General features: G+C 38.0%; 1 protein-coding gene across 1 annotated transcript in view; it reads right to left on the reverse strand.

Moving 5' to 3' along the window:
- Nucleotides 1-531: 531 nt before the first annotated feature.
- The window catches only part of LOC136857083 (uncharacterized), a 334,311-nt gene continuing 317,501 nt past the window's right edge, over nt 532-17,341 (reverse strand). Inside the window, exon 3 of the mRNA XM_067135466.2 lies at nt 532-1,412. Within this exon, the coding sequence (XP_066991567.2) occupies nt 1,029-1,412 (384 nt within the window). The 3' untranslated portion in view covers nt 532-1,028. The remainder of the gene's footprint in view (nt 1,413-17,341) is intronic.

Consider the following 17,341-nt stretch of genomic DNA (forward strand, 5'->3'; position numbering starts at 1 on the left):
ATGTTTATTTCAGCAATGGTATCGAGGATAGCCCACTATTTACAAATGACTCAAATGTTCCTAGTGCCAGTAATGTTAGGAACTCTAAATCAGGATTACGCAGCCAAAGGAGGGGCTAAAGTGAGATTAGCCACTGTAGGAATACCTCGTGAATTTTAAATCACTGTTCACAATAGACATTTCCTATGTTCAAACTAGTTTAAAAATGGTAAACAAGAAAGTCACTCTCCCTGTGGGAAGGAATGATTACTTGCCAATCACAATAAAATATCATCAAAAGTCCCGTTTTTATAGACTACAATAAATTGGATTTGCCATGCGAAGAAAACTTAACCCTTAAATGCACAGCATTGCATATGAGCAAAGGAGAATGTTCTTGCTTGTTATATCTGTTTTACGATTTTACAAAAGTGCATTCTTCCACCTTACATACGAACTCGCTAAGGGTCGCCAGCATAATATTAAAAATGAAGAACCTTTTATCTTATGATTTTCGTTTCTAATCAACAGGAATGAAGTGTAAGCGTTAAACAGTTAATTCAGAGAATTCGTGAGCAAGGACATCCCTGAGATTGACGTATGGCAGTAGCAACAGTAATCGTACAGCTTTGCATATACTGGTGCGTAAAACATTCAAAACTCGAAATATTTTGACTGATCAAAATAAATAAAATAAATGTGCATTTTGATAAATAATATTTTAAATATTTTATTAAAAATAATATATTACTTTTGTAATTAAAAACCATCATATTTAAAATAAATAATAAATTGCGCATTTAAGGATTAAGATTCGCACCGCTGGGGCATTTCAAGGAAAATCCAATACCCATAAATTAAATAAACTCTAATCTAGATACGTTTCTATTACAAAGTAGGATTGCGTTGAAAACACTTTATTAATGCCTTGTTCGAGACCTGGCACTAATTTTTAACATTGCAGGCATGAACTTCGTGAAATACGCTGACGTCATGGCAGACAACAGGAAACAAATGCTATCTTATTCGACGGTTTATTTTTCCTTCTTTCAAAAATGAGCATTACTGATTGTAGTGTCCCGAGTCAAACCCCGCACTTGTCCATAAAACAAAACGTCAGAAATTAACTTCTCCGCTATGATACGCTGGGTACTATCAAGTTTATTCAGTTCGCGTAGCTTGAAGGCAATGTTCTTCCCGAATGCATCGAACTCGTCCTCTTGTCTTGCTGCATTTAAATTGTTAAGATGTTTACACGCCAATCTCAACATCTCTTCTTCAGTGTCGTCATCACGTTTCCTTTTCTTTGCGATGCTGGGCTCCGAAGGCATTGGAGGCGATACTGGTTCAGGTGGTAAGTCCAGTAACAGCGGGTCATTTGACAACTGCTCACTGCCATCTACTCCGTCATCTGAATGGCTTACTCCAGCCTCCTGAAATAACAAAAGAAAAATAGATAAATAAATAAGTAAATCCTCAGAAATGTTGTGGCACGTCTTTCAGAGTGACAGCAACACTAGACCGAAAACACGTGAACATCTCTTGGCGGAATTTCATGGGTTTTTCAACAAATATTCAGAAAGAAAATTGTCACATGACTATGTTTTACTTCAAAATGAAAATATTTTATCTGCGAAGTTACAGTACTTACAAATTGCTGAGAGATAAAAAATGATGGTGTTAGTCTGTTTCACCGCCTGAACTACGGAACTAATTGGGTCGATATTTGATATAAACCTATTTTGATTTTGCAGCATTTAACAGTTTCAGAAAGGTACTTATATACACAGGGTGAGTCAGAAATACGGCTATTATGTTTGATCAATTGCTGATGTTTCATTATAACTCTTAGAGATGGAAGAATGACACCGTCGGAGAGTCCATAACAGAAAATGACTATTACCACCACCATAGGAACATACAGGTCAGTGACACTGCCAGCAGTCGGCCGCTCATCGACTGATACATTCTGCCAGTATCTCATAAGTGTCAAACAAAATGTTATGTCGGCCCCGTGGTGTAGGGTTGCGTGCCTGCCTCTTACCCCGAGGCCCCGGGTTTGATTCCCGGCCAGGTCAGGTATTTTTACCTGGGTCTGAGGGCTGGTTCGAGGGCCACTCAGCCTACGCGAGTACTATTGAGGAGCTATCTGACGGTGATATGGCGGCCCCGGTCTAGAAAGCCAAGATTAACGGGCGAGAAGATTCGTCGTGCTGACCACATGAAACCTCGTAATCTGCAGGCCTTCGGGCTGAGCAGCGTCGCTTGGTAGGCCATGGTCCTTCGGGGCTGTTGCGCCATAGACTTTAGATTCGTTAGACAAAATGTAAACGAAAAATACATTATATTTTCTTACTAAAAAATCGAACGGGGCTGTGTAGACTCATGGCCGTAAGTTCTGAAGTAGAATATGTACGGTGGCGTGATAAATAATGTACAAATAAAATATCTAGTTGGTACGGATTTGAATTTTTTTTACGTCGCACCGATGTCCGACTCGTTGGCTGACTGGTCAGCGAACTGGCCTTCGGTTCAGAGGGTCCCGGGTTCGATTACCGGCCGGGACGGGGATTTCAATCGCTTCTGATTAATTCTTCTGGCTCGGGGACTGGATGTTTGTGTCCGTCCCAACACTATCCTCTTCATATTCACACAACACACGACACTACCAACCACCACAGAAACACGCAATACTGATTACATCCCTCCATACACTGTAGGGTTGGCGTCAGGAAGGGCATCCGGCCATAAAACAAGGGCCAAATCCACATGTGTGACGCAGTTCGCATCCGCGACCCCACAGGCGTGGGAAAAGCGGCAGGAAAAGAAGGAACTAGGAATAACCAGGGTTACTAGGAGTAAAACTGGCACTCAGAGTGAAATGCAAACAGGTACTTGACTGGGTAGAAAGCTGAATGGCTCCGGGAAGTAAAATAGAAGAATGTACAGTCTATTGCAAGGAAAAACAAAAGCGGTTTCGAAGAGGTAGATATCCTGGTGGTATAATGGCTTTGGTGAGGGAGGGGGTAAGCGAAAAAGTAGAACACACTGAATCGGGAATAGAGGAAAGTATTTGGTTAAAAACAAAATTTTCTGAAGAGATTGAGCGAGATTTGTGCATTGGTTTCGTTTCAACCCGCATGAAGCCTCTCCATTTGCGAAAAAAGACATTTTTGATGAGTTAGCACTGGAAATTAACAGGGTACAGAATCTTCTTGAGGACGTAGGCATTGTATTGACGAGTGACTTCAATGCCACGGTTGCGGACCAGAGGCCGTTGTATGAAAACGATGCAGAGGAAATATATATTCAAAAGAGAGTAAGTAAGATAAGGGATTTAATAAAGATGGTGAAAATTTATTAGAGTTGTGTGGTATTGAATAATATATTTTAAATGGGTGATTGTGTGGTGATGAAATGGGAAACCTAACATCTATAACAGAGACAGGGGGCAGTGTGATTGATATGGTAGTATGTTCACGATATGCGTTACCTACGATTAAGAGTATAAAGGTCCAGGACTGGAAAGAGCACACCATTTACCAATTATTATCACAGTAGCATGTATAGAGGGTAGTGCTTTAACGAACTGCACGAGAAGTTGTTAAGAAAGACCAATTGCAAAATTCAGGTGGAAGGAGGAGCTAGGGAAAGAGTCTATGAATTATTATGAAGGAGAAACATGTAAAATAGTGAAAATTGGAATAGATTTAATGACTGAGTATAATCAGACGGGTAATGCAGTAAAATTACTATAACACACCATTAAGGTGGCGGGAGAGAAGATGCGGTTAAAGGAGGTGAAGAGGAAAATGAAGGGGTGGTACAATCATGACTGTAGACATAAAAAGTTCGAAGTAATGAAAGCACTAAAGGCGTATAAGAAACAGGGGGGAGAAAATCAGAGTATGGAATTCTGCACTAAGAGGAAATAATATAGAGAATAGTTGTATATAGCAAAATTTGAATGGCAGCGGCAAAGGGTTGCTGAGCTGAATAGAAATTCTAAACATAACGAAAGTAAGAAAGTGTGGAATACCTTTAGGTGATTAGGTGGCAAGCAGAAAGCTGCTCGGCAAACTGAAATAAGTCATGCTGACGGGGTGGAGTACTATAAGAAATTATTAGGAGGTGAAGACAGATGGAGATCGAAAATAGAAGTGGACTAGCAGGAGGATTGGGATGTACTGTGCTTCATTAGATAAGGAATTATCGGTAGAAGAACTAAGAGAGGTCTTAGAGAAAGCTAAGAAAGGGAAAGCAGGAGCTATTTCGGGGGTATCAAACGAATTTTGGATACAATTGGCAAAGAATAGATATATGGTACACAGTTCAAAAAATTAGCGGAACATGTTTTTGAACGTATGCCATGCTCCACAAAACAATACCTCACACCCAGGTACATAACCAACTAAACTTTTATTCTTTACCGTTGAAATATACGAAAGAACATCGATGGACTCGCGTTCATTTTCAGAACACAAACGGAAATGTCCAAATAGGGGCGAAAAGAAAGCGATAACAGTCCTCCAGGATGGATTTTTATCACAGTTGGAGAGTTTCAGTATGGTGTATGTCCTCCACGAGCATTTATCACAGCTTGGCACCTACGTGGCATGCTCCGTATAAGTCAACGGAGGTCATGTTGCGGTATCAGGTCCCATTCTTCAATGAGAGCCTGTTCGAGGTCTTGGAGAGTCTGTAGTGGAAGAGGACGCCCACGAACACTTGTCAAGCCTATCCCACATATGCTCGATGGGATTAAGGTCTGGACTCACTGCTGGCCATTCCATCTCTTGAATGTAGTTTTCGCAAGACAGCTCCGGTGATACGCGCTACATGAGCCCTGGCATTGTCGTGCATGAGTACGAATTCAGGGCCAACACCGTATGCAGCAACCAACACATGCTGTAGAAGTATCTGCTCGATGTACTCCGCAGCGGTAAAATTACTATGGATGCCGACAAGATCCGTACAGCCATCAATACTGATGCCACCCCACACCATCACAGAACCTTGTCCGAATCGGTCGCCTTTCTGGACATTTGGCATGTACTGCTCACGACGGCGTCTCCATACACAATGACGTCCATCACGCTGTGTCAGGGGAAATCTGGACTCGTCTGTGAACAACACAGGTCTCCATTGGCGAAGTTGCCAGTTGATGTGGGTACAGGCAAACAGAAGGCGAACTGCGAGATGTTGCTGCGTTAAACGGGGCACTCGAACAGGACGTCTGGGTCGTAAGGACACTTCTCTTAACCTGTTCCTTACTGTCTGTTCAGACACCATGACTCCAGTGACTCTCCTGAGCTCTCGTTGCAGTTTTCTGGCAATTGCTGAATGACGCCGCAACGCACAGATGGTCAGATGTCGGTCATCCTGTGGGGTTGTGATGCGTCCACGACCTTGTCCAAATCTCCTTGTGATCTGGCCTGTCTCACTGTAGCGATTCTACAAGCGTTGAATAACTGACGGGGAGACATTGAGATCCACAGCAACACGACGAATAGTCCATCCTTCCTGGATCAGTGTGACGGCCCTTGCGACTTGAACCTCCTAAGATGTCTCATGGGATGTGCTGGTTTACGCACAACGTGCTCAAATGACCGCAGTAGTCTGTGTACCTTACAACGACACACGGACGCACCACTATTCACTTTGTTTTGAGGGGTCACCTGACAGTTCAGTGCATGGCTGCGCCTACAGATGGAGTATAACCTCGATTTGACATACCCTGAGTAGCTAAGGTCTCAAGGTATGCTGTACGTCCATTAGGACCCCATCTGCCAAATTAACGTCCACATACCAGACGTTACAAAACATGTTCCCCTGATTTTTTGAACTGTGTAGGAAGCATTGTTAAATTATTTAATCAAATATTTGAAGGGGGAGAATTTCCGAAATCTTGGCGAGAGGGAGTGATTTTGTCAATTTATAAGAAAGGAGAAATATCAAACCCAAATACTTAATAGAGGCAGACACCTTAAGTAAAACATGCTAGCGAAAAGGATTATGAAATGGGCGGAGGGGGGCTCGATATTGGAGGGACTCCAGTCCGCTTTCAGAGAAGGGATGAGAACATATGACAATATATTTGTGGTGAAAACAATAATGGATAAATATGTGAAAAAGAAAGGAGGAAAATTGTACATGACTACTATTGATTCGGAAAAAGCTTTTGATTCTGTGAGTAGAGGAGCTGTTGTGGCAAAGATGGGAAGAATAGGTATTGCAACCTTTCCACCCCACGCCATTTGCCGCATAGAACCAAATGACTGCATGATAATCCCTAAAAAAAATCGGGATACTGCCATATAGCACCATACGCCAAAGCGCCTGATGGAAAGGGACCTATTTAGTCTAGAATCAAATGCCACCTCATCAGGAAGGAACAAAAAAAATTTCAGAATGATGGGTGAGCAAATGCTCTTCCGACCGTGCAAGGGTCTACTGCACCCTTCCGTTCCAAAGAATCAAACCACCGACCTCCCAAGGCCATGGTACGTTCGCGGCAGAAGATCAAAGAAAATAACACATAACTAGCTTAAAGGCATAAATGAACGGAAGGAAACCTGGGATACAATGTTATTCGGCAAAATGACAGGCAAACAAAAGTTTAAATACCTATTTGCTGAGCCTTGATAAATCAAATTAATTAAAGGTTGATCCTGAATATTTATAGTATATCAATGTTGAATATGCAATGTCCAATGGACTAAATACAAATTGTAAAGTGTCAAAAAAAATTTATTTCTCCTTTACTTCTATCTTCTTCCCGACATGATGATAAATATTACATCATCATTTGTATAACATACTTTTCAAATAAAAAAATCAGAAATATCCTTATAAATGCGACGGTTATCATTACGAACTTTCTTCACTATCAGAAGAAGCAATTATTTATACAACAAAATAAATTGAAGATAACTTGAAGTGGTCACCTAACTAAATTAATTATATTACAAAATAAACAAAGAATAAAATGAATGCTAGTCGATATAATCCTCATCAAAATAAAATGACTGATGTCGGGTCCAGAAATCGAACCCACATCCCAATGAATCCAATGACAAAAATTACGAAAATAAAACTCGATTTTTTATCCACATAAAGTGTGAAACACGACTAAAAGAATGTATAAAAAGGAAAATATATACACAATATGAAAATAATCAATAACAATATACACATGCAATTGGCTGTATATAAAAAAATCCATGGTTGCCTCAGAATTCGAACCAATGATATCCAAGATAGCATCGACAAACGGGACTAAAAAAACTGCCTTTCTTAATTAATCATATGGTCAACAAATAAATGAAAATACTGGCGTTCCAGTTAGTTAAATATTATTATAAGATCATACATAAAAAAGTCAAAGAACCCTTTAAACAATAATCGGTGTCGCACGGCCTTCATTCTAAATGGAATAGCTCGAACAATACAGCATACGGTAATCCTTTAAAAGGGACAAACCTTCTTCACTCTCCCCTCATCGTAAATCTCTGGACGTCAAAGCCCGGCTAATAATGGCTCGGTGTGGCAGAAATATCCTTTCAACATCTCAAGGTGAAAGCAAATCGTTTCCCTTGGAACACATATTTGTTAAATAATCTTATTTCATTATATATTCTCATATCATATTTCCAAAGCTCCACTGGCTTATAAATTCACTGTCCTGCCACAATTATATAATACAATATCAATCCACTGTTCATTGTCTCATATTCACATCCATCAACTCAGAATGACCAGCTTCGATTCCATCCGATTACAGAATACAGCCTAGGTTTTTCCTACATTTTAAAATCAAATCAATAAAATCAAATATGGATTTTAAACATATCCATAAGGATATTCTCATATTCAGAAAGGGAAATTATTCGACATTAAAGGAAAACGCTAATCTCAATAGGAAGGCGTCTGTTCGATGTCTAGGCATGTCACAAGTTACGCATATAATTAATACAGCCATCTACAAATATATCATCATGCGAATTACATGAAAATAAGAGTGCCTTGCTATCCTAATGTTAACAGTCGATAATCCATTTTTACAAGCATAATCACCATGCATTATCATAATAAGCTTGGATATCACGTAAATAAATTATACAAAATTACGGCTCGGCTCAGTGCCAAAAACAAATCCACTATCTATTACATTTACCTAATCTAAGCACTCTGACTAACTAATATTTTATCATCACGTCAAATACATGCATTACGTTAATTATATATATATTTAAGCCCATGGAGTAGACTATTAATTCCATGAAATGAACATAAATGAATATGAAGACCACTCACAAGTTCTCTTTCTAATTAAAAAGAAATACATGCAATTTACATGTCTAACCTAACTTACGTGATCTGCATAATGAATAACCGCGCATTTAAAAAAAAATATTTCATTTTAGTACTTATCATCATGTCGTAACAATCCAAGGTTCGGGTCCCGGGTAAGACCCTCATCTTCATCTTCTAAGCTTCCATGGTGTTGACGTTGGTCACGGGTTCATGTCCGTTGCTACTCCCGCTGAGCACGTTCATAATCCAATGGTTATCTTCTACACTTATAACAGTTTTTATGAGATTAAGACTTGTTGCGTCACTTTAACACAAAACATACAATTATTTCACTATAATGAAAATACTCGTTGCATCACTTAAAAAGTTACAATTATACCGTTCTTGCGATCACATAACTTCAACCTTTTTTTAAATACTATTGTTTGTAGACAATTACAATATTCTCGAAGATATAAACTGTACATTTACAGTCTGAAACACTAAATAGATCAGAACACCATCAAACCGTGGTTCTGCTTTGGATCCTTCGCGTGAAGTGGATGGGTTGTCATCATCGCGGTTCCTTTTATAAACTTTCCCCCTTCCATGCAAGAGACAATGGATAGTCCCCACTACTTTTTTTTAATTAATAGTTCCACGTGTCGTATGACATCGGTAATACACTCAAACGTGTGACTCAGATTCTTAAGTAGTCTGGTTATGTGCGGAACCTGAAATGTTCGGCCATTTATTTAAAATTAATTATCAAAATAATGCCCCAACAATGTCTTCCATGAGGGTACTGCGTACAAGGGACGCTTAGCTTGTTATATAATGCAACGATTGCGTATTCTTCCACACGTTAATATATTATAAAGAATTAGAATTTTGGCAGATGTCTATAATTAAATCATATAACATCCCGAGGTTTCTCATATTAAATACTATGCATGTCTCGAAATCTCATCATAATAATGCGATTCGCGAGCTGGCAACATCGTGTTCGGCCATTTTTTCAACGGGTGACGGTATCATTATCGATTTTTCTGGCTTGAGATTTTCTTCCCTCTCTCTCTATCTGTGTATCCTTTTAGTTAAGACGGAGTGGTGTTTAGCAGGTTACAAAGGTTGTGTAAGCATGTGCAACCAAATGCAACTTTTTGTAACAAGTACGAGGGAGCTTTACAAAGGTTTTTCACTGCCAAATAATTAATAAATAAATATGTACATGACCGATAAGGTCACATCTGCCTCTCCGTCGGACTCAAGAAATTTGGAAAGGGTTTCAAATTTCTTGACTGATTTCAATTTATTGAAGAAACTCTCATTTACATATTTAATTGTGGTCTCTTCGGCAGTGTATTGTTCTCAAGAGCTCTCGGTTTTCAACCCTAAACCTTTGGTTATCCCGTTCGAGTATAAAAGCAAGTTGACCCAAAATTTCTCGACGTTGTTCTAATTTTTCACAATCTTGACACCATGGGATATCCTCGTCTTCCTGGTTTTCAATCCTTGTCATCTGGACTTCAGCTTCCTCAAGATTCTCATCTTCTTCATCCTGTGGAATGTTGTCATCATCTTCATCTTGATCCTCTCCTTCCTCCTCGGAGTTCTGGTCTGGCTGGTCCAAATTTGCTCTAATGCTTCCTGGTGGATAATATGATTTTTGAATTTGCTGTATCAAGTACAGTTTCCTTCAATCTGGGATCATAATCTGAAATATAGGTATTTACTTTAATGTCCCTTATACTACTATTCTGAAGATAGAGTTTGACACTTTAATCTTTCTTCTCTCTTTTCCTGCCAGAATGTCCTAATGATGTCGCTGCTTCTGGATCGTATGTCATCACTACAGACTTCCATTCAGGATCTCTGCTCATGTCCCATTGAGTTTGCAACTCTGGACCTCCATATTCAGTTGCTTGCTGCAACACGGCTGTCTTCCGTCTGTTCTGTCGATTACGTTCCCGCTGCTCCACGTATCTTCTGGGATTCAAAATTCGCCCATCTACTTTTTCTTTCCACTTCGCGGGTTGTGGCTTCGATCCTCTTCTGCGTCGACTTCTCCTCCTCGAGTACCATCTTCTCGGATTAGTACACTGTCCGTACTTGTAACAGTACCGTTTGATATGATACTGTCCTTTCCGTTGACTTGACGATCCATTCTTCTTTCTTCTAAGCTGTGGTCTCCAATTCAAACCTTTCGTGGTACTATGCGTCTTCTTTTTCTTCTTTCTTATGTCCGACTTCCGCGATGATATAGACTGTTTTGCCTCATTCTTTGAAGCAGCATTCACTTCCATGTTTAGGTATTCATGACTGGTCTTCATCTTCTTTTCTGGTGGTTCCCAGTTTAATTCTTCGGATGGTCGATACTGCTTATTCTCTGATACCTCTTGTAATTCCAATTTCTCAATCTTTTCTTTCAATTCATGTACAAGGTCGTCATGTATATCTACTTTTATCTTCGTCTTTTGCATCTTATGCGACCATTCCTCGATCCTATCTGACGTCCTATCCTCATTCTTCCGTACCTCCTCTTGGACCGTGACTATTCCATCGAATGCCTGTTTTCTGACCTCAGATATTCGCTTATCCACGTTGGTACCAATTTCCTGTTTCAACACATTGGTTTGGTTCCGAATGTCATGCATATCGACCTGAGTCTGATGGACCTCCTTCTTAACATCTTCTATTATCCTATCTGTACGTTCCTGGTGATCTGTCACCGTTTGAATATGAACATCGATTTGTTCCGCCATACTTAATGTCTGAGCCTCAACACGTTCGACGCGCTCAATTACCGTGCCTAACGAGTTTTCTAGCCGTTCCTGTTTTTCGTGCGTATTATCCAGTCGTTTTTCTAACTGTGCTGTGTTCCTTTCACATTGTGTCTGGTACCCCGTTATCTGTCCTACCAGTTCATCATAACGTTCAATTGTTTCCTCCAACCGTACGTTAAAGTTCCCCATCTGTTTATTAATTTCATCTCTCCCTTCCTTACACTCCTTCTGTATTCTCTCCATATGTTCATTAACCTGATCTAATTTCTGATCAATCATGTCCTTAACTGTTTCATTACTCTGATCTATCTTCTGATCAATCACTTTCATATTTTTATTAATGTCCTCTTTCATGTCCTCAAACCTTTTATTACTCTGATCTATCTTCTGATCAATCATGTCCTTAACTGTTTCATTACTCTGATCTATCTTCTGATCAATCATGTCCTTAACGTTTTCCCTACTCACTTTAATGTCTTCACTATTCTGACCTATCATATTTTTAACTTCCTCTATCAGAGCCCTCATGGCTTCCATATCCATTCTACACAATATTTCAATAAAGTGGGCCCCCCTTTACTCGAACCTCGGATTAGGAGAAATCAACTTGAAAATGAAATCAATTCAAGGTCAACTTAATCCAAAATCATAAAATTTTCACAACAATGTGACTTGAATTAATTATATAGCCTGAATACAACTATCTCAAAATTATTCAACAGTATAATTTATCAAGGGTACCTTTCATCACAATATTTTGAATATGTAGCCTATCATTATTATATTTATTATTATTATTATTATTATTATTATTATTATTATTATTATTGAATAAGTTCGTATAATAAAAATATCGCAAGTTAAATACCAACACAGGTGGTATATGCCAATAAATTAGGCCATCCTTCCAGTATTGAGGCAGATACACCTAATACACTGGGTAATATCGTCCCAAAACTTTCCACATGAATCCTAACTTACTGCTACTTAACAACAAACACTAAAGGCCTGAGGTCACCTTTACCTACCGCGAAACACTAACACAAATTCAATAAATGTTTCACTATGAGTAATGAGGCCTGTTACAACCAGTACCTCCTGACAAGTACCCATGAATACGATTACCTGAAGGGTAACGATATTCATTTTTCCTCAGATTTGGGAAAACCATTGTATTGTTTCCCGGGATTTAATTAAATCCCTACATGATTTTGGGTACCTCAATTACTATGAATGACTGTCCTGGTTATCGTCACATAGACTATAACCACGACTATGTTTTCATTTTGCCATAAATATCACATTAATTTTAATCTGTCATTCACTTCTCATACTGATCCAATTATCAGCATCCCATAAATTGAACAACCATCGTGTTCCTTCATATAATAATTGGTCAGTCCTATATTCCTAAATATGGCATTACCATGCCTGACGCCCATTTTCGCAAAAGTTATCATTTGAAATTATCTCTATCGAAAACATCGAAAAATTCCGAAAATGCCGAAAAATTCAAAAATTCAGAAAATGCCGAAAATACCTAACATTGTAAATGCCTAAAAATGCCGAAAATGCCTAAACGTTGGGCGCCAAATCCAACCTTTCCACCCCACGCCATTTGCCGCATAGAACCAAATGACTGCATGATAATCCCTAAAAAAAATCGGGATACTGCCATATAGCACCATACGCCAAAGCGCCTGATGGAAAGGGACCTATTTAGTCTAGAATCAAATGCCACCTCATCAGGAAGGAACAAAAAAAATTTCAGAATGATGGGTGAACAAATGCTCTTCCGACCGTGCAAGGGTCTACTGCACCCTTCCGTTCCAAAGAATCAAACCACCGACCTCCCAAGGCCATGGTACGTTCGCGGCAGAAGATCAAAGAAAATAACACATAACTAGCTTAAAGGCATAAATGAACGGAAGGAAACCTGGGATACAATGTTATTCGGCAAAATGACAGGCAAACAAAAGTTTAAATACCTATTTATTGAGCCTTGATAAATCAAATTAATTAAAGGTTGATCCTGAATATTTATAGTATATCAATGTTGAATATGCAATGTCCAATGGACTAAATACAAATTGTAAAGTGTCAAAAAAAAATTTATTTCTCCTTTACTTCTATCTTCTTCCCGACATGATGATAAATATTACATCATCATTTGTATAACATACTTTTCAAATAAAAAAAATCAGAAATATCCTTATAAATGCGACGGTTATCATTACGAACTTTCTTCACTATCAGAAGAAGCAATTATTTATACAACAAAATAAATTGAAGATAACTTGAAGTGGTCACCTAACTAAATTAATTATATTACAAAATAAACAAAGAATAAAATGAATGCTAGTCGATATAATCCTCATCAAAATAAAATGACTGATGTCGGGTCCAGAAATCGAACCCACATCCAAATGAATCCAATGACAAAAATTACGAAAATAAAACTCGATTTTTTATCCACATAAAGTGTGAAACACGACTAAAAGAATGTATAAAAAGGAAAATATATACACAATATGAAAATAATCAATAACAATACACACATGCAATTGGCTGTATATAAAAAAATGTGACAACAAAAAAATCCATGGTTGCCTCAGAATTCGAACCAATGATATCCAAGATAGCATCGACAAACGGGACTAAAAAAACTGCCTTTCTTAATTAATCATATGGTCAACAAATAAATGAAAATACTGGCGTTCCAGTTAGTTAAATATTATTATAAGATCATACATAAAAAAGTCAAAGAACCCTTTAAACAATAATCGGTGTCGCACGGCCTTCATTCTAAATGGAATAGCTCGAACAATACAGCATACGGTAATCCTTTAAAAGGGACAAACCTTCTTCACTCTCCCCTCATCGTAAATCTCTGGACGTCAAAGCCCGGCTAATAATGGCTCGGTGTGGCAGAAATATCCTTTCAACATCTCAAGGTGAAAGCAAATCGTTTCCCTTGGAACACATATTTGTTAAATAATCTTATTTCATTATATATTCTCATATCATATTTCCAAAGCTCCACTGGCTTATAAATTCACTGTCCTGCCACAATTATATAATACAATATCAATCCACTGTTCATTGTCTCATATTCACATCCATCAACTCAGAATGACCAGCTTCGATTCCATCCGATTACAGAATACAGCCTAGGTTTTTCCTACATTTTAAAATCAAATCAATAAAATCAAATATGGATTTTAAACATATCCATAAGGATATTCTCATATTCAGAAAGGGAAATTATTCGACATTAAAGGAAAACGCTAATCTCAATAGGAAGGCGTCTGTTCGATGTCTAGGCATGTCACAAGTTACGCATATAATTAATACAGCCATCTACAAATATATCATCATGCGAATTACATGAAAATAAGAGTGCCTTGCTATCCTAATGTTAACAGTCGATAATCCATTTTTACAAGCATAATCACCATGCATTATCATAATAAGCTTGGATATCACGTAAATAAATTATACAAAATTACGGCTCGGCTCAGTGCCAAAAACAAATCCACTATCTATTACATTTACCTAATCTAAGCACTCTGACTAACTAATATTTTATCATCACGTCAAATACATGCATTACGTTAATTATATATATATTTAAGCCCATGGAGTAGACTATTAATTCCATGAAATGAACATAAATGAATATGAAGACCACTCACAAGTTCTCTTTCTAATTAAAAAGAAATACATGCAATTTACATGTCTAACCTAACTTACGTGATCTGCATAATGAATAACCGCGCATTTAAAAAAAATTATGTCATTTTAGTACTTATCATCATGTCGTAACAATCCAAGGTTCGGGTCCCGGGTAAGACCCTCATCTTCATCTTCTAAGCTTCCATGGTGTTGACGTTGGTCACGGGTTCATGTCCGTTGCTACTCCCGCTGAGTACGTTCATAATCCAATGGTTATCTTCTACACTTATAACAGTTTTTATGAGATTAAGACTTGTTGCGTCACTTTAACACAAAACATACAATTATTTCACTATAATGAAAATACTCGTTGCATCACTTAAAAAGTTACAATTATACCGTTCTTGCGATCACATAACTTCAACCTTTTTTAAATACTATTGTTTGTAGACAATTACAATATTCTCGAAGATATAAACTGTACATTTACAGTCTGAAACACTAAATAGATCAGAACACCATCAAACCGTGGTTCTGCTTTGGATCCTTCGCGTGAAGTGGATGGGTTGTCATCATCGCGGTTCCTTTTATAAACTTTCCCCCTTCCATGCAAGAGACAATGGATAGTCCCCACTACTTTTTTTTAATTAATAGTTCCATGTGTCGTATGACATCGGTAATACACTCAAACGTGTGACTCAGATTCTTAAGTAGTCTGGTTATGTGCGGAACCTGAAATGTTCGGCCATTTATTTAAAATTAATTATCAAGGGACGCTTAGCTTGTTATATAATGCAACGATTGCGTATTCTTCCACACGTTAATATATTATAAAGAATTAGAATTTTGGCAGATGTCTATAATTAAATCATATAACATCCCGAGGTTTCTCATATTAAATACTATGCATGTCTCGAAATCTCATCATAATAATGCGATTCGCGAGCTGGCAACATCGTGTTCGGCCACTTTTTCAACGGGTGACGGTATCATTATCGATTTTTCTGGCTTGAGATTTTCTTCCCTCTCTCTCTATCTATGTATCCTTTTAGTTAAGACGGAGTGGTGTTTAGCAGGTTACAAAGGTTGTGTAAGCATGTGCAACCAAATGCAACTTTTTGTAACAAGTACGAGGGAGCTTTACAAAGGTTTTTCACTGCCAAATAATTAATAAATATATATGTACATGACCGATAAGGTCACAGTATGCCACACAGGATGATCAGAGCAGTGGAAAGCATATACTCAAGACGTTAAGTGTTCAGTTAAAGTTAAGGAGGGTAAAGTAATTGAGGAGATACTCTCCAAGATAGGGCTGAAACAGGGATGTAAGTTGTCCCGTATACTGTTTTTACTTTTATAAATGATATATTTCAATCGAAAGGATTTACGTCGGGGGTTTAGCCAAGTCTTAAGAATCAGGATATTCCGGGTCGCATTTTTGCAGATGACATCCTCCTACTCTCCTGACTTCTGCGAGTATTCAGAGTAGTTTAAATGAAGTGATAAATTACCGTAAACATCGGAATTTAAAAATTAATACACAGAAAACAAACGTAATGGTATGTAAAAAAATGGTTATAGATTATCAAAGAATGAAAAATGGTGGATGAGTGAGGCAAATTAGAAGTTGTTAAGAAAATAGAGTATCTGGGTATGATAATATGGAAATGGTCAGAACAAATAAAAAGAGCAAGACTGAAGGGTATGGGTTCACTGTCAGTTATTAACATGTTAGACAAAAAGATGCCAAACACTGATTACAGGGTGCATAAAAATGTATCTAATGCAGTAGTTAAATCAAAGGTATTGTACAGAGCAGAGATCTTGGGAGTTGAAGAAAAAGTGTATACATTTGAGGTAATCACAAGTGAATTGGCCAAAATAATATTGGGACTACCCAATTGTACAGTGGTGTAAGAATGATATGCAATGATATACAGTAAGTCTTCTGGGAGATATTGTTAAAGAGATAATTAAGTATTGGTTAAGGATGAAGTTGGTAGCAGGAGGCGAAATGTTACAGATAGCCTACCAACACCAAATGAAATATCAGAATCAAGGATACTGGGTGGAAGGGGTAAGGAATATTTTAGAAACAGGAGGAATGGGGTACTGCTGAGAAAGGGATTGCTTAGAGCAGCAAAGAATATGTAAAAAAATAGTCCTAACAGTGAAGGACATTGAAAAGCAACAACATTTTTCACAGTATAAAAATAAATGGTCACTAGCGGAATTTCATAATATAATTAGGAGAATGAGGATAACGGAAATGAGGGGAATAATATGGTGGTTAATGGGAATACACACAAATAAAGCATACAGAAAGAACAAGGATGATAACACATGTTTATTATGTTCTAAAGAAACGGGATGGGCACACCTAAAAGACTGTTTAGGGACAAGGGAAATAAGGGAGAAACTTATGGATGAGGAGGATAGGAGGAATGATAAGAAACTCAGTTGTATACCGCTGTAAAGTTAATGAACAGAGAGTCGATGCACCCGGGAAGAATTGCTAAATTATTCAACATTGTTAAGGGAATGTGGAGAAATAAATTGATAGAGGTAAGAATTGATGCATGCTAGTTAGTGACGGAATTGTG

Source organism: Anabrus simplex, chromosome 1 (assembly GCF_040414725.1).
Source record: "Anabrus simplex isolate iqAnaSimp1 chromosome 1, ASM4041472v1, whole genome shotgun sequence".
Classification (NCBI taxonomy): Eukaryota; Metazoa; Arthropoda; class Insecta; order Orthoptera; family Tettigoniidae; genus Anabrus; species Anabrus simplex.